This window comes from Castor canadensis, chromosome 1 (assembly GCF_047511655.1).
Source record: "Castor canadensis chromosome 1, mCasCan1.hap1v2, whole genome shotgun sequence".
NCBI classification, from domain to species: Eukaryota; Metazoa; Chordata; class Mammalia; order Rodentia; family Castoridae; genus Castor; species Castor canadensis.
Window position 1 is genome coordinate 78469335 of NC_133386.1, and position 24197 is coordinate 78493531.

At 37.3% G+C, this 24197-nt stretch overlaps 1 protein-coding gene across 5 annotated transcripts in view; it reads left to right on the forward strand.

The window, feature by feature from the left end:
• Positions 1 to 24197, forward strand: part of Ube3d (ubiquitin protein ligase E3D) — a 158620-nt gene that overhangs the window by 115817 nt on the left and 18606 nt on the right. Inside the window, exon 9 of one of the 5 annotated variants that reach the window (XM_074078934.1) lies at positions 10108 to 12162. The exons of 3 other annotated variants lie outside the window; for them this stretch is intronic. In XM_074078934.1, the coding sequence (XP_073935035.1) occupies positions 10108 to 10120 (13 nt within the window). In that variant the 3' untranslated portion in view covers positions 10121 to 12162. Of the gene's footprint in view, positions 1 to 10107; positions 12163 to 24197 lie in introns of those variants that run through there. One more of the 5 variants, XM_020180163.2, reaches the window with a different exon arrangement.

A 24197-nucleotide genomic window follows, 5' to 3' on the forward strand; every position in this document is an offset into this window, starting at 1 on the left:
TTCCTTCTTCAAATAAAGTTACCATAGCAATTATCTCTCACCATAATTAGATAGAAGAGGGGGAACTCTTATGATGAAATGAATACTAGGCTTGGAGACAAAGAACTGATTGCAAACTCAGCCTAGTTACTAACTTAGAGTCATGAGCAAAAGTTACTTAGCTTTTCTGAACCTCAATTCCTCATTTATAATTTGGGGACAATTATATTACATATTTAATTCAAGTGAATTTTGTGAGGTGATACGATGCCTGGCACCTAATTTCTGCACTGCAGAAAAAATATTCACATTTTCTGAAAAGCTTATATAGGCTATTAAAAAAAATCACACATCTTGTTGATAGCTAAAGGAAAAGGACATGAACTACTAAATTACTAAAAAGAAGACTGATTATTAAACAAACTTTGGGGAGAATGTCTAAACTCGTAGTGATTCAATAGACTCATTCAAAAGCATTGCAACATGATCGTTCATTTATTAAATTAGCACTAATTTAAAAGGAAAGACTTATGCTGGCATTGTTAATTGATACAGCTCACTGGAAAACATGCATCAAATTAGAATAATATCCATACCTTTCAATCTAGGAATTCTGTTTCTGGGACTCTATACTAAGATAATTCTCCAAAGCATGGACAATATATCTATAAATATGACAGTAATTATTTCAGTGTTACTTATGATCTTGATTAATCTGGGAGCAAATTAAGTTCATAATCACTCAAGTTATGATGTACTATTTTACAGCTATTAAAATAAGAATAAAAATTTACTAAGCAGCATGTAAAATATTTATAAAATGTACAAATATAAAAATGTAAACATGATAATATTAAAGATGCCTTTTAAAATTATGTGGAAAAATAGACCAAAATGATAATTATGGCAGGGTGTTATAACATATGCTTCTTTGTACTTAAAAATTAAAATTAAAATTTTTGTTTAAATATATTCAGTCTGATCAAAAATCAAGTGCCTATTCTGTGCCTGGACAATCTGCTGTAGCATTCTGAGCTCTGGAAAATGACGTAATCTTTCCTCATTTTTACGCTAGGTCAATAGAGCAAAAACTGTGCTTAAGAGACTGAACACTTAAGGGGCTATTATGTGGAACCTAAGCCTTTAATGCCAGACTGTCAGCCCAACCCTTGTTAAATATAATGGTTCTCTCATTTAGCCACCTACCTGCTTTATGGTGAATTCCAGTATTAACTTAACTGCATTACTAGGGTCATTCCACTGAGGAAAGTGGGAGCTCATTGATATATTGACCAGACCATCAGTGTAAGACATTTTTAGGATACATCTAGAAGTCACTGGATCGAAGCAAACTAGACAAGATTATTTTCCAAGTAATATAGTGTTACTTCAGTTGAATTTTTTATTGAGATGATATTGTAGATCCATATGTAGTTGTACAAAATAATACAGAAAGACCCTGTACTACACTTTGCCTAGTTTCCTCCAATATTAACATCTTATAGAACTATAGTGTATCACACCAGAATGTTGTCATGGATGCAGTCCCTCCAATCCTACTGATATCCCCAGTTTTACTTATAATCTTGTGTGTGTGTGTGTTTGTGTGTGTGTGTATGTGGGAAGTTCTTACAGTTCTGTTATCTGTATATGTTTGTGTATCTATCACCACAGTCAAGATACTCAACAGTTCTATCAGCACAAGTTCTATCAGCCTTTTATAATTAGACCCTCTCTCCCCTGCTCAGCACCCCTGACTCCTGGCAATCACTATTCTGTCCTCTGTTTTAAAATTTTATAATTTCAAAATGTTATATAAATGCAGTTATACAGAACATATCCCTTTGATATTGGCTTTTTAAACTCAGCATAATTCCCTGCAGATTCTTTCCAGTGGTTGTACATATCAATAATTTGCTGCCTTTTATTGCTGATTGTTAGTATTCCATGATATGATGCACAATAGTTTGTTTAGCCATTCACCTGAGCTGATTTCAGTTTTTGACTGTTAAAATCATGGGCCATGAACATTCACACACAGGTTTTTGAGTGAACATAAGTTTCTGTTTCTCTGGAGCAAATTCTAAGACTGCAATGGGTAGGTCATATGGTAATTACATGCTTAGTTTTTAAAAGAAACTGTTTTTGCAGAATAGCTCTGTGGTTTTACTTCTCTCCTAGCAACGTATGAAAGATTTAGTTTCTTTGCCAGCTGTTGATGGTGTTCTGCTAGCCTTATTTTGAAGTCAAATTTGTGACAGTTTTCTTCACCTGAATTAACCAAATAGTCTTGCTAAAGAGACACATGAGGAGGGACATGATTGAGAGAAGAAAAACACATCAGGGCATATCAGAAGCTGTCTCTTCCCTACCCCCACCAAAAATAAATTCATTCATTTAATTCACTGCAAGAAAAAAAACCTCCATGACATTGATATAGGCTATGATTTTCTGGATAGGACCCCAAAAATATAGAAAATAAACTAAAAAGCTTCTGTTTAGTAAAAGAAACAACCTACAGAATGGGAAAAAATATTTTCCAACTGCTGATCTGACAGACTTAATATCCAGAATATATAAAGAACTCACAAAACTTCATAAAAATTCAAGTAATCCAAACTTTTTAATGGGCAATGATCTGAATAGACACTTCTCAACAGAAGTAATGCAGATGGCCAACAAATATATGAAAAAATGTTTGACATCATTAGCTATTAGTGAAATACAAATTAAAGCTACAGAGAGATACCATGTCATGCTAGTTAGAATGGCTTTTATAAGAAATAACAATAGCAAATGCTGGAGAGTATAGAAAAAAAGTAACTCTTGTTCACTAGCCATTGTGGAAAACAATATGGAGGTTCCTCAGAAAACTCAAAATAGAACTGTATGGAACTTTTTGGTCTGTATACAAAGGAAATTAAATCAGCATACTAAAAAGATACCTCCCTGCCCACGTTTACTGAGGTACTGTTCATAATAGCCAAGTTAGGAAATCATCCTGTCAACAAATGAATGGAAAAAGAAAATGTGATACATACATAAATGTAATATACACACACACACACACACACACACACACACACACACACACAATGGAATATTATTCAGTCATAAAGAAGAATGAAATCCTGTCATTTTCAGTGGATGGAACTGAAGGATATTATGTTAAGTAAAATAAGCCAGACACAGTAATAGAAGAACTGCATGCTGTCTTTAATATGTAAAAGCTAAAAGAAGTTGACCTGAAAGAGGAACAGTGATTACTAGGGACTGGGAAGAATATGGTTAGATGATGGGGCTTGGACAAAGGATGGTTGGATTTGATCAGTGCATACTGTATGCATGTATGGAAATATGAACCTATTAATATGTACAATTAATACATGTTCAGAAAAAAAGAAATAGGACTGGGTGTTATTTGGTTCTTTCGTCCTTAATTTGGTTTTCTCCAAATTTTATTCTTGTGGAGGAAAAAGAAGTGTGAGGTTTTTTGGGGGGAGGGGATTGTTTGTTTTTTGTGGAACTGGAGTTTGAACTCAGGGTTTCACACTTGTGAATAAGGCCCCATATTGCTTGAACCACACCTCCAGTGCATTTTGCTGTGGCTATTTCGAGATGGGTTGTGCAAACTATTTGCCTGAACTGACTTCAAACTGTAATCTAATTTTAGCCTCTCACGTAGCTAGGATTACAGGATGAGCCACAAGCACCCAACTTTCTTTTTTTTACAGATTTTTGCACACCCATACCAGTGTCTTCAGTTTGTACAGGTCCAGAGTGCACTTCAGTTTGCTGAAGTAAAAAGTGAGAAGACCTGTGCTTGAGTCTTCTTCCAATTATCTGTGTTACTTTAAATCAGTTATCTTCTCCAAGACAATTTCCTCTATTGCATAACATGGTTAAATTTTTGCAAACCAAATATTTGATGGCTCTCAAAACTGTAGCTACCATCAGAATTGCCTTGAGGACTGATTAAAACCCACTTGCTGAGTCCCTCTCAGAGTTTCTGATTCAGTAGGTCAGGAGTGGGGCAAAGTAATCTGCCTTTCTCACAAGTTCACAAGAGGTGACAATGATGCTGACCCGGAGACAACACCTAGAGAATCTCTGTGCTCTCCAAGCCTTAATAGTCAATGCCACCACACCCTCCCCAAATCCTCAAACTTGCTTTCTGGTAAAGTAAGTTATATATTTGCTCTTTTTTTCTTCTTAAGTGACACAGATATATAGTGAAATAACGCCAATAAAAATATCATAAAAACTATTACCATATGAATATTACCATATGTTGTTATGTTAAAAAGAGGCAATATATTGCAAAACAGCATATTTAGAAATGTCCAGTTATAAATAGAAAATGAAAATCTAGAAAGGTACCCAAAATATTAAGAGTAGTTATCCCTGAGTACTGGAGCTATAAAAAAATTGTATTTTTGTTTTTTGTGTGTGCTTCTCTGTATTTTCTTGCTTGGATATAATTCATGTAATCATAAGTCAGTTGTTAAAATAGAAATTGCAGTGGGTAAGAAAAGTCCTAATTTTTCCAAGTTTAATTAAAAAGCTTGTTGACTACTAGCCATCAGAAATAAGGCTGTTCAGGTATGAGATAAAATTATCCACGACAATTTCAAAGGCTTTCCTTAGACCTTTCTCTAAAGGAATGATAGATTGTCCTGTGCAGTTCCTCCTTCTTGATGGAATTCTGCACTCCTGCACTGGAGTGGTGCTGACCCAAGGGCCACTAATTACAGCTTCTCATTACTGCTTACATAAAGTTTTCATGGCACTGTCTCACTCTCAATAGCTAGGGCCATCCACAGCACAACTTCTCAGGCTGACAGTGAAGTGTTTTATCTGAAGTTTCCCACTTGGTTGCATCTCTGTTAGAAGAACTACTATTTACAGCTAAAAGAGGAATTTAAAATTATGTCACTGAAATTAATCTGTTGAAATGGTAGAAGCCAGCCATCTACTATTTGGTGTCCACAGTAGTAGGAGGGATCATGTCCACTCCTGTGATTTCCATTGGTGCATCTATGTGCCTACTTCTTCAACACTCAGGCTTCTCAACTTTAAAAAAGAAATGAGTGACCGTGGCTTCCTTTATATGTGATTACAGTAAACATTTTCTTGTTAAAGTCACCCTTCCCAAGCTGTGGGAATTATATCATTTAATTGATACTATAGGAAAAGATTCTTTCTAAGCTCTAAGAATATTGTTTCTGACTAAATTTGTGTAATCAGGAGCAGAATTCTCAAAACACCACTCTAGCCCAGAGCTGCAGTGACACCACAGTGCCCTGTGCCAAGTCCCCTCTCACAGATGTTCCACAGAAAGGAGAACCTTTATGAGATAATGTATTTATTGAGATAACACTGTTTTATATCGTGCATTTTAACACCCACCCAGATTTGTATCATTATGTCTTATAAATGTGTGTTCTGCTTGAGGCAGTATATTTTTATGTAACACCTAAAATCTATTACCATCTATAATGTTTGCCCATGGGTTTGGTTTGCTATCCTTAGCAAAGTAACTAGATTTGCCTTATATAACTGGGAACAACGGAACTGCCTGTTCGCTACAGTGTTATAATAGCACCGTCCAATGCTAACTGTCTTACAGTCCTCTCCTTCTGAAAGAAGTGGTGAGAAGCCTGAGTTTGGACCTTCTTGCTTTGTTGAAGACTAGGCTTAGGACTCAACGATTGATACGTTTGTCTATGTTTTCAGCCTTACCTAGAGATGGAGAGCACCAGCTGTCTCTCTTTCCCACCTACCTCCTTCTTATGGAATTTCTCATATGGAAGCGTCCCTAATTACTTTAAACCTAAATGTAAATAGCAAGGCTTAACTTAGCCATTTCCCAGGTAGATGAAAATGAATAAGTTTTTCATTTAAATGCAAGTTACCACTTGGTGCATTCATGGTTTAAAAAAATCCAAATTGAATGTTTAAATTAATCTATAGATATTCATTTCACTTTTGCCCCCTACTTTCTAAAAGTTCTTCCAGAATTTGTACGGAAACTGGAGTTGGAAGACTATCCTGATATTCCTCTAGTCTGATGTTTCTGTTCCTAGTTAAGTACCTGTATAATTGTTGCCAATTTAGAGGGACAGGACTTTCTCATTGGACTGCTTCTCTGTTTCTTGTTTGCCAGTAATTCCTTTAGCAAGCCAGCATCTTTCCGTGGGAACATGTGTGCCAAACTTCCTGCCATGCCAAGTTTTATTGCCTCTTTTTGCCAACACAGAATTCATAATTAGAGTAATTATTATTTCCTTCAGGATACTACTTCAGAAGTCTGTTTTCCTTTCATAGCTCAGTTGTTTGGGTCCCCCCTCCCAACAGGTGTTAAGTATCCATCTTCAACTTATCCCACCTTATTAGAGTCGTGTCATTACTCCACTGTCTTCCCCACCCCATGTTAGCACCACCAAGGAACCTTCTTCCCCGTGTGGTCTGTGACAGGGACCATCAGTGGGCACATAGGATATACTTAGCCATTAGAAGCCAGCTCACCAGCCCTAAGAGAGGAATATTTTAAACTATTTGTCCAACTTGGAAAGTTGGGGCCAGGTGTTAACAACACCAACCTGATCCATGCTGGTAGGTAAAGACTACTAAATCTCAGTGTTATTTTAGGATGTCAAATATATTTGATAAATAGAAAAAATCAGACTTTTGTTATTTATTTTTGTGTTCATATTTATATTATAAGTTAAGTTTGCATCCTAGAAACTGGATTTTATAATATGAAGTATATTTTACTATATAAAGCATAGAATATAAACTCTTCAGTGATATAAAGACAGCCTTTCAGAATAAAATTTTAAATGTGAACTGTACCTAGACAAAAGCATATATTAAAAGAATAAAAAATAGAATTATGCCTTAACAGTGAGTTTGCTCTTTTTTAAAAGGGACATGTGTATGGCTATAGAGCCTTTCTCAAAGTTAAAATTATGAGATGCATATTTTTTCAGCATTTTATAGTTTCATCTGTCTTGGTTAGCATCCCCCAAATCACTTTACATAGCTTTTTTAAAAAACACTAATTTTACCTTGTGCAGCTTCCTTTGACAGCATATCTTTGTATTGATTGAAATTCCAAAATTCTGTTGAGGAATAAGTTAACAGTATGACTTTGTTAACTAAGGTTAAAGAATATTTTTAGATGTTTAACATATTACATATATAGAGATATATATTTAAGCATGTAATGCTCAGCAACTGCATTAGTTTGGCCCTGTTTGTTGTGATTTAAGATTTTTTTAGATGACTCAAAGCAGGGACATTATTTTCAGTGATCTTAACTCACCCTCTTTCAAGTGTCCATATTCAAGTACAGAAAACTCAGTGTCAGATCTTACAGTCATAGGAAATAGTCCCATCTTCCCTCCTTTTTAATAATTGTTTATGCTTTGTAACTATGTATTTCAGAAATGTAACAACCAACAGAGCCTGAAGCTGCAGGCTGTACTCATACAGCCTGAAAGCTTTAAAAGTTTTACTTTGGGAATAAAACTAAATAGATGAAATACAGAGATTTTTCTCACTGTAGGAGAATAAAATAAAATTATCTGCTCTTAAAATAAATGACAGCTAGGGGAAGCAATGTTTCCTGTCAGGGATAAAATCTAGGAAACTCAAAATCAACTTTTGAAATCTGTTAATTCACAGTGTTTTAAATAAAAAGAAACTAAAATATATTGGACAGTACCCGTTCCCAAGGGTGATTACATTTTTGTTATTGTTAACTACTGAAAAAATATGTAATGTACTTGGCAAGTGAAACTATACAAACTAGAGATAAAAAGACATATAAGGTCAAAAGTTAGTTTTTCTTTTTTGGTGAGGAGCTCCAATTTTACATTATTTAATCAGCTCAGTCTCTTAGTTCTTCATCTTAAATCCATTGTCACAAAAGAAAATACAAAAGAAAAGCAGTCTTCTGATGTTTGAGACAATATTGAAGAATCAAAGTCCCTGTGTCTCTAGTTTTTTCTCATTAATCTGTAAAGTTACATTAGAAAAGCTTGGATTCCAAATCAGTTTTTTTTCCTGAATCTACCATGCCACTTAACAGGCTGTGTAACCTGAGCAAGTCTCTTAATTTTTCTGAGCTTGTTTCTTACTTTATAAACTGATATTTCAAATGCTACTTTGCCTAAATCCTGGGGCTATTCTAAGGATGAAAGGAGTCAAAATGAGCTTAGTAAACTGTAAAATGTTTTACAAGTTTCAGGTAGGTTATAATTCTCATATTGCAGAGGAGGAAGGTCTGTTAAACGTCATACAACTAGTAGATGAGAGTTGTTCCCCAAAAAACTGCATCTGTAATTGTACTGTTTCTCAGCATTGGCACTAGTGACATTGGGGCTGATACTCCTTTGTTTGGGAGCTGTTCTGTATGTTTTAGGATATTTAGGAATGTCTCTGCCTCTGCCCACTAGATGCCAATAGATATTTCCTCTTAGGTGTTGACAACCAAGAACGTCTCTAGATACTGGTAAGTGTTCCCTGGTGGACAAAACTGCCCCAAGTTGAGAATTGCTGGTCTGTCTGTGGATAAACTTCTTAATCACTTTCATGATGATGTTTATTAGTTTTATCATCATGCTTAGTAGTTCCTATTGGTTACACTCCATGCCCATAGTACTTTGCAGAAGTTTTATTATTCATCTCTCTTTTCTGAATATAAGCAGTGGCATTGCCTTCTTTCCAAGGTGGTAAGTTTCCTGTCCCTGTAAACTGTTTGTATGGAAGCAGAGAGTATCACCTGCCAATGATGATATAAATGGGCCCAATATCAGACTCAAGGACCTCCCTTCTCATGTGATTCTATAATCATTCCCTAATGGGACACATCAAGGTCTCTCTCAAGCAGCCCCTTCCCATCTGGTATATTGGTAGACTTCCAATGTCAGTGTCACCTGAGAAATACAGGAAAGAAACACATGGATTTTTGTAACCATCATCTAATTTGAGCTTCACAATAAACCCTTGAAATTTGTATCAATTGTCTGTGTTTACATTTCATTTAGGAATCTTAACCTTTCTTCTCTGCCTGTCCCTTCAACTTCAGTGCTCTCATTGTAAAACTTGATAGAGAAACTCAGCAGGAAGTTGATATGGAAACTCAGCAGGTGCCTTTATTACCAGCACTGTATGAAGACTAACACCCTTCTGAATTACTCAACATAAAGCAGATGCCTTCTGCCCTGCACGACTCTTCCTTTTTCCTTTCCCCTTAACAGGGATCATTAAACACATCCCCCCTTCTTTACTGCATTTGGAGACTTAGGAAACAACTTTCCTGATGTTGTTGATAGGTGTCCCATATTGTTCCAAGAGTGGAATATTTTCACTTCTGTTTCCTACCCTCCCCGCAACCAAAAAAAAAAAGTGATGTAGCACAGCTTGCCCAGCCTCCCACACTCACCCATCATTATCTCTACATTTGGCTCTCTACCTGATATTAGCACAGTTCCAAACTTACTGTCACCTCTGAACTAATACTTTCTATGTATTTATGTCTGATTATCAATGTTTGTTTCTCTGCTATTGGGAAATTAGGTGCATTTGGTTTGGGCCTCATTAATAGTCTGAAGAATTTTGCATTTAGGTCTGCCTGAATTACAGTTTCTTTTAAACACTAAGTTTTAAAATGAATTGTTCCTGACAGATATAGTAAATGTAATTGCATGTGATTAAAAGTATGAACGTGACGTGAGGAGAGAGTGGTATAATTACCAGCAGTGATGAGGACCTCAAGTTCCCTAGTAATCTCTGAGACTCAATTCTGCTTACAGAGTGTCCAAAACAGTAGTTTGAACCAATGGGAAAGAGAACTTCCATATTACTTCATGGCAATATAATTTTAGGGTCAATTAAAAACAGTTTTTTTCCTTTAAAGTGCATGTGAATCATTTTAATTACTGTATGGCTCATTAGCAAAAGACTAATAGGTTCTTGCTCTAAAGTATAATGTCTGTCTCCACAGAGTCCTTTTTCTTTCGAGATCAGCATATGTTCTCATTGGCCAGACTTGCCCGATTCTGATTTGCTGTGCATCATATTATGTCAGCAAAATATTGTGGGCTTTTCTTCCTCTTCCAGGTGGCCTTTCTGAAGATGTGACTGTGGAAGCTAAGGCATTCTCATCCACCAGCAGTCAGCTCTTCATCACAGACCACTCCAAAGACCGGAAGTCTGCTCTGTGGACATTGGTTACAAAGACGAGAACCAGAGCTACAGAAAGGGAGCACGTCTCTGACGATTTGATTTTCCTTGTTTGGATATATTCTCTAAGAGAAGATCTAAAAATCCAGGGCTATGAAGAAAGTCATAGTGGCAGTTGTCAGCAGGTTAAGTACAGAAGTTACACCTCTGCCTCCCACAGAGGAATATTCAAATGTGTGCTGTATCAGCACCACCTGGGAAGACACTAGCTAATGGAGACCCATCTGTCCTGTGGAGTACAGTGAGGAACTTCACTGGAACTGAGTGTGAACTACTGTAAATCCTAGGAAATAAACTTTTAAAGAATATCTCAGGTTTGTTTAAAGAAATTTTTTGAAAATGTAAGAGTTTTTTGTACCTTATTTAGAGGAGCTGTTCAGTAGATGCTTATTGAATGAGTGATTATCCAATTAAAGGTTTTTCTGCACGTGGAAACTTGCATGTGTCCCTTTTGTCCTTTATTTTCTTTACCACATGCTATTGCAAATTAATAAATATACTTTACTGGCATTCTGGTACAGAGTCATCTTTATCCTTGTTTACCAGAGCAGATAGTAGGGAAAACATCGAATAAGAATGACAGAGCTGGACAAATCCTACAGAGCACAGGCCAGTCCCTAATTTTAAAGAGAAGATTTGAGATTTGCCTAGACTCATACAGTTGGCCTGAAAGCTGGGACTAGAGGCAGGTGGATGTACCTCCTCTGCCTGAGACCACAGTGATGTCTCTGACATCCTCCCTTCCTACTCCACATTCACAGCAATCTCTGGATTTGCAACTGTCCTGCTACTGATCAAGACTATTAACATCAGTTCTAGCCTGCTGACCACCTAATTAATAATACCTGTTTCCACAAAAGACCTGAGTTTTCTGTCTCCCTAACACAAGGGTCACTGGGCATTATGATTTGGTGAGCCAACCATGAGTTCTTCTTCCTTATAGTTCAACTAAAATACTTAGGCTACCAGCGGAGCAGTATAATTAAGAATTAGAGTGGAATTGGACATAGGAATAAAACCATGTGTTTGATCCTGCAGCGTCACTTTATTAAGCACAGTTTGAAACACTGACGTTCTTGGTGTTATGTCCAAGATGCACCCATAGAAAATTAGCTGGACTTCCTTAAGCCAAAGCTCCCAGACACCACGCTGACTTTTCATGCCTTTGAATTCTGTCAGTAGACAGCAAGGGTTCTGGAACTCAGCACTATTTACATTTTTGCCTAGATAATTCTTTGTTGTAGAAGACTTCCCTGTGCATTGAAAGATGTTTTGCCAGTATCCCTGGCTGTTACCCACCAGATACCAGTAGCACATTCTTCACCATTCCCAGTTGTAATGACCAAAACTGTATGTAGAGTGCCATAACTAACAAAATTGACTCCAGTTGAAAACCACTGCTCTAGAAGAAGTCACAAGATTTGGTGACTGCCTATAGTTACACATTACTTATGGCACAAATCATTACAGAATCTAAGTTTTTCCAGCATGTAGCCTAACTCAGAGTATACTCTTGTTTTTACAAATTAATGTATTCATGATGAATACCTTTGTATGTGATTGTAGTTCAGTTTGTATTGGTCTAATGGTAGATATTTGGAATAAGATGAACCAGAGTTCAGCCTGTGCATACAAAGAATTTTCTTCTGAGGTAGTTTTTCTCCCTTAGGAGAAAAGAGAAGCCATGACCATACTAATGTATCTTTATAGTTTAAATAGCAAAGTGCTTAGGATTCAAAAATAACTTTCTTCTGCTCAAAAAACCCAGTTAGAAGAAAATTCTGATTTACTAACGTCTCCCTAAGTTGACTTAAATGTAGTTAGACCCCTCACCTCCCATCGGGGGGAGAAGTGAAGCCAGACTCCTTTCTGGTAGTGCAGTGTGAGCTGTGGAGGTGTAATGGCTATGAAAACTGAGGGACAGAGGTAAGGGGAGGCCACACAACACAGAGAACAGATTTTCTGTTACTGTGTTTGTAATTGCATCTGTCATGCAACTTAAAAGTTCTCCACTGATTTTTCCATAGTTGAGAGGGTAGGCAAGCACTGCTGAGCCAATGCTTAAAGTGACCTGTCAACATCTAGTTAGTCATGTCTGCATCTGTAAGTCATTTGGGACCAGAAAGTGGGGGTGGAGGACAGGGAGCTTTCCTATCTACAGTGTGTGTATGTGTGGGGGAGTGCATTAACGAGATTTAAAAATAGTTAAATCACACTAGAAGACTAGAAAGAATTGAAACAGGCTATATACTCTTAATGTTGATCCTTGGAACTTGCTCCACATTTGCCTTCTGTGTCTTGAGAACAGAAGTAGCATTCCTAGATAATAATACTACAGAATTTTGACATACTGTTAAAAGAGGTTACTAAGGACCAGATTTCTAAAAGCTGCTATAAGTAAGTTGTTCTACAGTAGATAGACCTTGTTGAAAACTTATATGGCACCCATTTAGGCAAACCAATCTATAAATTTATTTATTCAATGCATATTTAGTGAACACCTATTACATGTCAGGCATAGTAATGGATACTGCAGATGAGACAATAAGTCCTTAACCTTCATACAATTTACACATGCATGGAAAGAGCAAAAGGAAAGCATTATATTTCACTATAAAATACTATAATAAGTTCAGAAAATAATAAACACAATAATAAAAAAGCTGGGTGGAGGAAGTGTGAAGGAAAGTTGAGCTTATGATGTGTATGTGTAATCCTTAGGTATCATTTGGTCAGAGTACTTTTCTGTCAAGTGGCTATGGAGATGCATTATGAAATAACAATAGATTGAGTACCAACCTCAGCCTTACATTCTTTTGGCAAAATAGCATGACTAAATAAGGACCCAACAATATTAGCAAAGCTTTTTTGAGTGATTGCATAAAATGATCTGACTGGACCCAGACTTTGATACTTGTGACCTGAACTCGCCCTTTGATTATTGAGCTTGCTCAGTAGCCAATGTAAAAAAAGAGGGGGGCTGACAATCTTAGATAATAACATTTTTATTATGATAAAATAATATGAGGCTGCATAATGATAAAAAGCAGACTCATTGTCTCTGTACATTTGTTTCTGTGGGGTTTTTTTTAACGTATTTGGTAGTAGGGCTTAAACTCAGTGCCATGTGCTTGCTAAGCAGATGCTCTGCCACTTGAGCCATACCTCCAACCCTAGTGCGTAATGTATAGCAAAGATTAATTGAAACCCACATGTAATTCAGGGATGTAGAAATAACTAGAACATCTTATTCGGTAGTTGGAAAAAACAATCATTTAATCTCACATGTCAGAAGGGTGGTTCCCATTAACTGCTCACATAAAAATTCTGTACCCTTTATAATAACCTTAAGTACTTGATAGTAACAATTCCTATTTGTTTGCACACTTAGGCGCTTCAAAATTTCATCTACTGAATTAGCTCATCATTCCTTAATCTGGGGGGAAAGAAGGAGAGAGTTAAATGAAAATGTTATTTTACAGAAGTAAATTTTCTCTAGTTTTAAGAAGAATGGCGGGCAGAGAAACCTGCTGGAAACATTTTAAACATACTTCAGCTTATACTACTATTCTTTTAAAAATATGGCTCCATTTTCATTCAGGAATAAAATAAACCAATTCTCAATCTGTAGCAGGTACTTAAGCTGCTTTTGCTGAAAAGCACTGACTCCTTACTTGGGCCCTTGCATTAACTAAACACAGGAGAAAAGCTTTGCACCTCAGTCCCATTTTGTATTTTTCTTTGCACTAAGCCATTCTCTCTGCAGTCACTGCAATCACCTGGAGTTCCAGGAAGGACAGGAATGATTAACATCTTCATGATGAGGATCTGAAACTAACCCTAAGGAATAGCAGAGCCTTGCAGGACAAGCCCCTCTTCTAAAAATATAAGGACTGCTACATATAATGATGAGGCCTCACCTGGAGCAGGAGTGATCGTCCAATGGAAGCCATGTTGTTCCCATCAACTGATGGCAGCAACAACTTCTCTGGAACCCTCCAGACTGAGATAATAATCAGGCCATACTTTGACTAAGACTGTTTAATTATACAAACCTTTCTCCCTCTGCCCCAAATTATTTGTCTATTTAAATCTAAAGCTCATGTCTGTACCCACAAGATGACTGAAGATGAGCTGAGTACTTACTTTGCATCTTTCCACAGTGTTCCAAGGCTGTGAAATAAATCTTTCTCTGCCTTCACCATTACTGTCTGTTTAGCATAGAGGGGCAAGTGGAATTCCAGCAGTTTGGACATGGTACCTAAAACTTCAGTTTCAAATACTGTTATGAATAAATTAGGAAACTCATTTTTCAGGGTCCAAACGTGTATTCAAGGTGTAATAAACAAATGCAGGATTTGTGTTCTGTGTCAATGTGACTTAGTTCTGCCTCCAGTGGACCTACCTATGACCTTTGGCAAACTTTCTGGTCAGAATGAGAACCGCTGACCAGGTGGCTGTTTTCTTTATTCAACTTTCTCCTCTTCCACACAAAACGATTAGATTTTTTTGTATAAGACTTTTCATATTTTTATTTGACAACATTTTATGAATTTAAACTTTTCTCTCACATTTCTTGTTTTGGAGGCAAAACGATGACAGTGATTTCATTGCCATAATCTGTTTATACACATTCCATTAGTGGTTTTGTTGTAATTTCAATACATCTACTAAAAATTTCCAAATCATGAACACCATCAGCAGGTAACTCAAAACAGTCACAGCAATAGGTTGCCCATTTGAGGACTCTGTTTGAACCTTTCCTAAACTCAAGAAAAACAGGGCTTTTTATTATAATATGTTAGGCACATTTTCATTCACCGGGAAATGACTCATCCACACCCTCTTCTCTTAAAGTATATTGTTAGTTGCTTCTCCCTTCCTCCCTCTCTCCCTCTCTCCCTCTCCCTCTCCTCTCCTCTCCTCTCCTCTTCTCTCTCTCTCTCTCCCCTTCAATCCCCTCCTTCCTGCCTGACTCTTTATTCTGTGACAGAAACAGGACTGCCCTTCACACTTATTTCTCCCTCTTTGCCTAGGAGCTATAAGTAATAAATCTGAGAACTTGTTTCCTATTGTGGTGCTATATTAGATTTGTGCTTTCCATCTGAAAACCCAGGCCTGGTTGTACCAGAGATATGGGGAGGACAGATGTTGAACTCCTAGAGGCAGGACCATGGTGAGACAGGTAAAAACTGGACACAAAAGTCACAAGGGTGTCCACTAGTGTAAACAAGTGTAAAAGACTTCTGATCATAGGTGGACAACTGGGTAGTAGGGCGTCTTGTAGTTAAAAGTAGTATCCTGTTAAAGGTACATGGCAAACTCACATTTCCACCTCTCCAATTTTTCCTGTGAGGAAAGAGTTGCTAGCTGCTCTCGAACTAAAACCCAAGTTTAACTGGGGCTTTCAAAATAAGTATATTTTTCCCAGAATCTGTTCAGGCTTGGGAAGGGTATAGCAGGCTTTTCACAGACTTAAACTGTGAACAGAATTATAGTAACAAAGCACAAGTGCTCACAAAATAATGGAGTGTGTCTGTTTCTTCATTAGAAACCAAGTGAAGGAAACCAGTACTTGGGAGAAAAGATATCTCTGACCTGCCTGTACTTCCCTTTACATTTCTCACCCCTCCTGTCTCTCCCTTCTAGAAAAACAAGGCATCGGTCATTGCTGTACTCTTTTTTTCCTGGATTAGACTTAAGGATTGGTAACTCTATGGTTCCTATAATACATATAGTACATATTGGACTCAGAAAGTATACCATCCTCAATTCTTTTCTGAAGAAAAAAAAAACTCCTCTCTCCCCACCAAAATATTCTGAATAATAAATTCAATAAAGGGCACTATACATTCTCTAAGTTGTCAAAGTTTAGTGCCAATGTTAAGAAAGAATTTTTGAATCACAAATAGCTAAGGCAATATGGAGCAAAAATCAATGCTAGATGTATCACAATACCCAACTTCAAGCTATGCTACAGAGCCATAGCAATAAAAACAGCATGGTAGTGTCACAAAAATAGATACGAAGACCAGTGGAACAGAATAGAAGACCCAGGTATGAGTCCATGCAGCTACACCCATCTAATTTTTGACAAAGTTGCCAAAAAACATATAATGGAGAAAAGACAGCCTCTTCAACAAATGTTGCTGGGAAAACTGGAAAACTGCATGCAAAAAACTAAAACTAGGTCTATGTCTTTCCCCCTATACAAATATCAACTCACAGTGCTTCAAGTCTTAATATAAGACTTGAAACTTTGAAGCTAGTATAGGAAAGAGCAGGGAATACATTGGTATTAATAGGCCTAGGCAATGACTTTCTAAATAGAACTCAAATGACTTAGCAACTAAGAGAAAGGATTGACAAATGAAATTAAAAACTTCTGTACAACAAAAGAAATGGTCTCTAAATTGAAGAGGCTGCCCACAGAATGGGAGAAAATCTTTGCCAGCTATGCATCTGACAAGGTATTAATAACCAGAATATACAGGGAGCTAACCCCCTGTATATACTAACCGCCCCCCCCAAAAAAACTTAATGATCTAATGAAGACATTAGCTCTGCACAGTTTTTTCAAAGGAATAAGTCCTAATGGTTAAAAAAAAAAAAGAAAAGAAATGCTTAACATTCCTGACCATAAATGAATTGCAGATCAAAACCAAGTTAAGATTCCACCTTGCTCCTCTTAGAATGGCTACCATCATGAACACAAATAACAACAAATGTTGGTAGGAATGTAAATTAGTACAACCACTATGGAAAATAGTATGGAGACTCCTCAAAAAACTAAAAATAGAACCGCCATATGATCCAGCAATTCCACTCCTAGGGATATACCCAAAGGAATGTAAGTCAGTTTACAATAAAGGCAGCTGCACACCCACATTTATTGCAGCATTATTCACAATAGCTAAGCTATGGAAACATCCAAGATGCCCCACTACTGGTGAAAGGATTAAGAAAATGTGATATTTATACACAATGGAATTTTATTCAGGCACAAAGAAGAATAAAATTTTGTCATTTGCAGGAAAATGGATGGAACTGGAGAACATCATCTTAAGTGAAGTTAGCCAGGTGCAGAAGGCCAAAAGCCGTATGTTTTCTCTCTTGTGTGGAATATAGAACTAATACAAATATAGCAGTATTGTGAAAAAGAGCTCATGCTAAGGGGAGGTCACATACAAGAAGAAGAATGTACAAGAAAGACGTTAAGGTGAATATGGTTTATGTACTCTCTATACGATTTTTAAGCCTATTGAAGCCACCATAAAAAGGGGACTAAGAAAGAAGTAAAATAGAGGAGATGAACCAATTTAGGTTATATAATATATATATATATTATATATGTATACACACACACATGGAAATGTCACAATGAAACTCCCTGCGTGGCTATCTTAAACAAAAATGTCACTGTTGTTTTCATTTACAAACTTGGAGAACAGGAGGGCAGAACAGGTCCTGCCTAGGGGAGATGGTAGGAATGGGGAGGAGGAGGTGGGGAAAGGGCATGGGAGAGTTAAATATAGTGCAAATACTGTACATACATGTAAGCAAATGGAAAAATGGGACATGCTGAAACTATTCCAGGAATGGTGGGAGGGGGGAATAAAGAGAATGGTGGAGGAGGTGAATTCAAGTATGGTATATTTAATATACTATAAGAACACTTGTAAATGCCACAATGTACCCCCACCCAGCACAATAAAAAAAGAACGAATTCTTTAAATAAGGTGCATAATGTAATAAAGGATTTGAAATAAATTTCCATGGCTTAATTCAATACAACCTGAGAAGTGATGATATAAAGAAAAGAAAAACATGGCCAAGCACTGGCGCTTTTGTCTGTCACAGGCAGAAGATGTTTATTGTTGATTTTAAGAAAAAAGTTAAAGTGTGTTTTTAAAATTTATAAATAAATCATCAATAAATGCTCAATATGTGTGTTAAAAATCACTAGAAATTAATAAAACATGTGTCCTGTGTTTCTTTCCAGTCCTGTGGCAAGAATCTATAGCAGTTTTCGAAGAGCCATTGCAGTTTATGCTGATTTGTTCCTCTGTTTTATTCTAACAAGCCAAGGAAGTTTCTAAATAAACAAAGGCTGCCACCTATGGAATATCTGACAGCTGTATTCTGTACACACTCAAATTGTTTCTGAAGTTGTATTATTACTCGGCCTTGCTTTGGATGGGAATAAAATTTGGAATGAATTGTGAGACGAAGTACATGAGAAGAAACTGTGGAACCCAACAGTTGTAGAGGTCCAGAGAAGTCTCTCCCAATGAACATACTCAGGGGACAAGTCCATGTCTGGATGAGGCAGGATTTTAGGTGGGCCTTAAGCGATGGTTAAGATTTGGAAACAGAGGAATGAAGAGACACTCAGGAAGAATGACATTTTGAAATAATAAGAACGTTTAGCTGGACTGGAGGACCTGTAATGGAATAGTGAATAATGAGGTGGAAAGGGTTGTTGTTAGATTTGTGAAAAGCATTGAATGTCATCATGAAGGTAGAGAAGGTTTTTCTTCTGACTTTTCAGGGATCAAACACAACATGAACAGAAATTCATTCTTATTTTGTAGTCCGAGGAACCTTTTGAGCTCTAGGATTTACATATAGTGGTTAAGTGCTTAACCTGACTACCTTGGTTGAAATGCCACCTGTGTCATCTTGAGCAAGTTCCTTAAGCTCATTTGTAAAGTGGGACTTAAAAATAACATGTATCTCTTAGGAATTTTTTGAGTATTAAAATGGGCTAATGCAAGCATAATGTCTAAGACAGCACCTGGGATAGTGATTATTCTACAGAGTTACTGCTCTCTGCCACCCCTCATCCCCATATCCTGTGGAATGTATGTTCTGAGACTTTAAGCAGGAGAATAACACAAAAGTGATTCACTGGAAAAATTAATCTGGAAGCAACACATAAGGTAATTGAGAAGAAGAAAGACCTATTTCTACAAAACAAGAAGATGCTTTGCAATTCCAAAAAACCTGTCAAAGAATGTCTTAGCCGAATAGCTTTATCAGTATTTTTCTCGGTTCTGTTTTTAATTAATTTTGAAGGCCATTAAAAGCACAATGGGATGCATAATTCTACAACTTCAGTCAGCTTTGCTCTGACAAGGTAGGAACAGAACAATCCATTCTAAGCATTTTTTATAGACCTTTTAATGTGAACTCTTGCTTAGTCTTCTCTTGGGAACAGAAAAGTTTTTTGCAAAAAAATCTTTAAATGAGGAAAAGAATCCAACCCAGAAGTTTCCTGTAAGTCATACTACAAGGGATGACCTCTGGAGCAAAGTTCAATTTACCTTTTATATTGATTCAAAATTACCAAGAATCTTTTTTCCTTTTTCAGTGCCCCTGGCTCACAGGAGAACAAGGTGGAGTCTTTCCTGATGACAAGCCCTACTCCTTTATATTCTGAATTTTTCCATTCATTTCCCCCTTCTGTTTAGCACTATGCTGTAGGGTCACAGTGGTATAAAGTATGTGCAATTCACCAGAAATTTCCCACCAGATGGAAAAGAAGTTGTTGAGCAGACAAGTGACCACTGTACTTCTTAGAGAACAATTCAGCATACTCTTGAATTAGGATCTAATGTTCCAGTAGCCTGCATTTACATAGACATCTCCAGCACAGGAGTGAGGACAAACAAGGTCAGATAAACAGGAATCAACTGCAGTACCCCTCTGGTTCTTATTCTCACTATTGAAAGTACTGCAGTCCCCACAAAACATTTTAATTTTATTCAGGGTACTCTGTGGAGGGCACACATGCATCATCTAACATCTATCCTGTACCTCATGCTCTCAGCCATTTTCTCCAGCATCACTTGGTGCTGATGATCTCCACTGTTATGGCATCCACATGGGTGTCCCCTGGGAAGTGTGGTGCCTCTCCAACTTGGGGTCCTCCAATGAAGCATAAGGGTACAACAGTCTTAGAAACTTTGGGAAGCCAGCATTATTTTGTGTAGAATACAGAAGAAGGCCATTTTTTATTGCACATTGCACTTTTTAACTTGGATCCCAAAACATTGTGTATCCCTGCATTCCAGGGTCTAGATAATTACAGAATTTTAGTAAAAGTTGTTCTTTTCAATTACTTTATTTTCATTTTAAAATCTTAATCCCTGACCAGAGGCAGACTTGGGGACAAATTTTAAGTACCAAATACTTAGATTCCATTTCTACTAAGATGACATTTCTGAACTAAGCCCATCAGCAGAATGCTTTCTCCTATTAAAGGGACTTTCTTCCAGGAAATCTCTTGGTCTTGTGTGAAACAGACTGAAGCCAGAAATCCCAGGTATTAGCACAGTTTGGGTTCAAGCTGGAACTCCAAATATAATTACATTTTTGCCTGTTCTTCCTTACAGAAGTGCTAAAAGCACTATTTTTTTTTCTTTTTAGTTTTCAAGCAGTTATGTGGAATTACTACAGTTGTGGCTCTGGTTATGGTAAAAGTTTATTGAATTTAGTTGATTTCTGCAAGTACATTCTATCCTGGTAAAACTGTCTTATCTCTATTTTAGGTCATTTAATTTTGTTTTACTGAGAAAATTGCTGTGAAATAAACTCATTTAGAGCTTCCAACTGAACTTTAGAATCAATTTATAATGATTCTTGTGCTTTATTTTGTGATTCCAAAATTAAGAATAATTGAACTTTTTGAGGGATGAGAGCTTCTTGAGGGTAGGTCCAATATGTTATTCATCTTCTTAACCCTGTGCTTAACACAATGCCTGACACAGAGAATTAATTCAATAAATGTTGGCTCCATTAATTACTCTATTGGGGACATTAATATTGATTGGAAAACTAGAAAAATTGTGTCAATCGGTTATGATTGATTTACGTCAACTCATTTTTACAAAATATTTCTGCATCTCTCTGCTAAAGTGTTCTACATCCTCCAAGATTTATTTTCAATATTATTTCCTCTAAAAAACATTCCCATCTCAAAAATATTTCCTTTTTTGAGAATGTGTTTCCAAAAGTAAAATGATTAAGTCTTTGGTCTTATAATAAGAAATGTATTGAAGACATTTATTTACGAGTATAAAACACAAATGAATTTCTAAGCTTTGTTAGATTATAAAGTTTTAGAGAACTATAATGACCATTTACAAATCCTTTCCAGGTCTTGACTGTTTTCTGACCTGGTTTGGGATCTTTGAGTAGAGTGGCTCTTTATCTCTTATTAATTCCTAAGATGACAGACACAGCATTTCATTATCTGGTTAGTGGAAGCCGTGCTCTCTGGTTAGCTTGCTTGCCCTTTTTGAAGCTCTGATTTATTGGGGCAGAGCATGCACTGGCTTTTGTATGTGGTGAAGGAAACTTGGTTGAGGAATAATTTATAGTTTTCTCTCTGTGACTGAAAAAAAAAGTTATTTTCATTATATTGTTACAGGAACTGTTCTAAAACAGAAGAAAGATACTGTACTAAGCAGAAACTCAAGGAGTGATGTTGAGCTACTGTTTCAGTTAACTTTTTAAAAAATTGTTAAAATCATATTTTAAAGCAGCAGATTGGCCCTTCTGAACTCTTCTATCTTGATTTTTCCAGAGAGCAATGTCTCTTCCAGTTTGGCGTCAGAGCTGTGCAGAGTAGCACTTCAGCAGCTCCCAGGCAAGTTACATTTGCCAAAACAAAGTGTGGGTGGCAGGTAGCAGGGAAGAACTGGCTGCTAGAACTTTCCACCTGGGAAAATGCTGCCAAAGAGAAATCCAAAATAGAGGTGCCAAAGAAAACACATTCAGCTGTCCACACACACACACACACACAAAAAAAGGTAATAAACATTACCAAATTTGTTTGGGCTTCCCAAGCTTTCATTTTCTTCTTTTTCATACCCTAATAAAGCCTGTATTTTGGTGAGGTACCATGCTACGTGATCTCTCTATTAACACATATTACAAAAGTTCCATAGACTCAGCATTTTCTGAACTGAAGCTTGAATTCTACTGAACCATCCAAGACTGTTTAATCATCACGGTGAGAGTGCAAATTCTTCCAATCCCATAGATTATTCCAAATTCAATCCCCAGCTCTTAGAATCAAGAGTAAGCAGGACTTCAGGATCTTGCATAGAGAGTAAGGTGAATGTTAGGAATTAATTCCACCTATGGATGGGTGGGGGTGAGTGGAGGAGAACATCCTAAGCAGAGAACAACTGGACAAATGACTAGAGGTAGGAAAAATCCTGGGTGAGTTTATGGAATGCTAATTAATCTGCCTTAATATCAGGTAATAGTTTTAGGCATTTACAGTATGCCAAATAGTAACTCATTTAATTTTCAGAACAACATTCTTTAGAAGATAGTTTTCCTATATATCAATGTTTTATATATCAGGAAACAGAGGTTTAGAGAAATCCAATAAGTTATCCAAGTTCATACAGCTAGAGTGTGGCAGAGCTAAAGTGTGTAATTCTAGGTTGGCTCCGTTCCGCACGAGCTCTTAGCCAGGTTGCTACATATAGCTTTCAGGTTTAACAGAGAAGAGGACCTTTCAGAAGTGACAGATACTCTAGAAATAGTACATCTCTCAGCCTCTTTTTCTAGTAGGTTGCTGCACAGCTTCACATGAATATAGTATCTTCCCTTCAAATCCAACTGCTCTAAAAACCAAGCTCATAATTGCCTCTACCTTCCTAGACAACCCTCCCCTTGAAGTCGGCATCCATGTACCAATACCACGAAGCTCTCAGGCACTCAGGCCTGAGAGTCAAGATGAACCCCTTCTTCCTTCATCTGCCGCCTCCTCTGTGGGTCTCTCACTCTGCCCTCTTGTTCCAGTACAGCTACTGTTGGTTCTGCTTCCCGCCTTCGTATTCTTACCTGGGATAGCTCAGCCATCAACTAACAGAGTCCTTTTCTCCCTGTATCCTCTAGGCCCCCAATACATCCTGCAGGTGCCAGCTAGAAAAATTTCTGAAGCCAGGAATCTGATCACATCATTCTCCTTCCAGCTTCAAGGTTCTATGTTGCCAGCAGGATTCTGTGGATTCCTCAGACTGCCTTTCAAGGTCCTCTCCATTTTTGGGTGCTGCAAGTAGACTGAGTGTGCCCTCCCCTGATGTGTGTATTAATATCCTAATCCATAATGGGATGGTATTAGAGAGTGAGGCCTTTGGGAAGCAGTTAGGTGGTGAAGGTGGTACCCTCAGCAACAGGATACATTCCCTTATAAGAGAGAGTACTCTCTCCCCTTTTTTCCCTATTGTGAGGGCAATAACAAGTCAGCAGCCTAAACTAAGACAGACTCCCGTCTGCTTTTCTAGTCTTACCTTGTCCATATCTTCTCACTTGACCTTCCCAAGACCTACATTACATTTTCTACCTTCCCCTCTCTATCTTGTTAATAGAGCACTCCTGCCTGAAATACTGCTGTCCAAACCCCATCCTACATCTTACAACCTTTCTACATTGTCCCTGGCACGATTAGTTTCTCCCACAAGGTCTCCCAGAACACTGTACTTATTCCTCACACTTCAAATTCTCTACTCTCTGCATTATGTGATAGTCTTTGAGATTAAGACTTCCTCCCCAGGGAAAGGAAAAGAGAATGATAGTCAACAATATCAAAAATACATTGCTTTTTTTTGTGTGTGGTACTGGGGTTTGAACTCAGGGCTTTGGGCTTGCTAGGCAAGTGCTCTACTGCTTGAGCCACTCCTCCAGCTACATTGCATTTTTGCAGGTAGAGTATATAATGCTATCTATTGAAAGCTGTTGAACAGTGGGAGATGGGAAGGAAGGTCCAAGGGAGAGTAATGGAAGGGGTTGAACTGACCAAAGCAAGGTTTACTCACAGAGGGGAAATGAGAAACCCCTTTGAACATTGACTTTGGAACTAATAACAAAAGACAGTACTGTAAAATAGGTACAGAGTGAGGAGTGGTACTTGTGGGAGGGAGGAGGGTGAATGGAAGACATGAAGG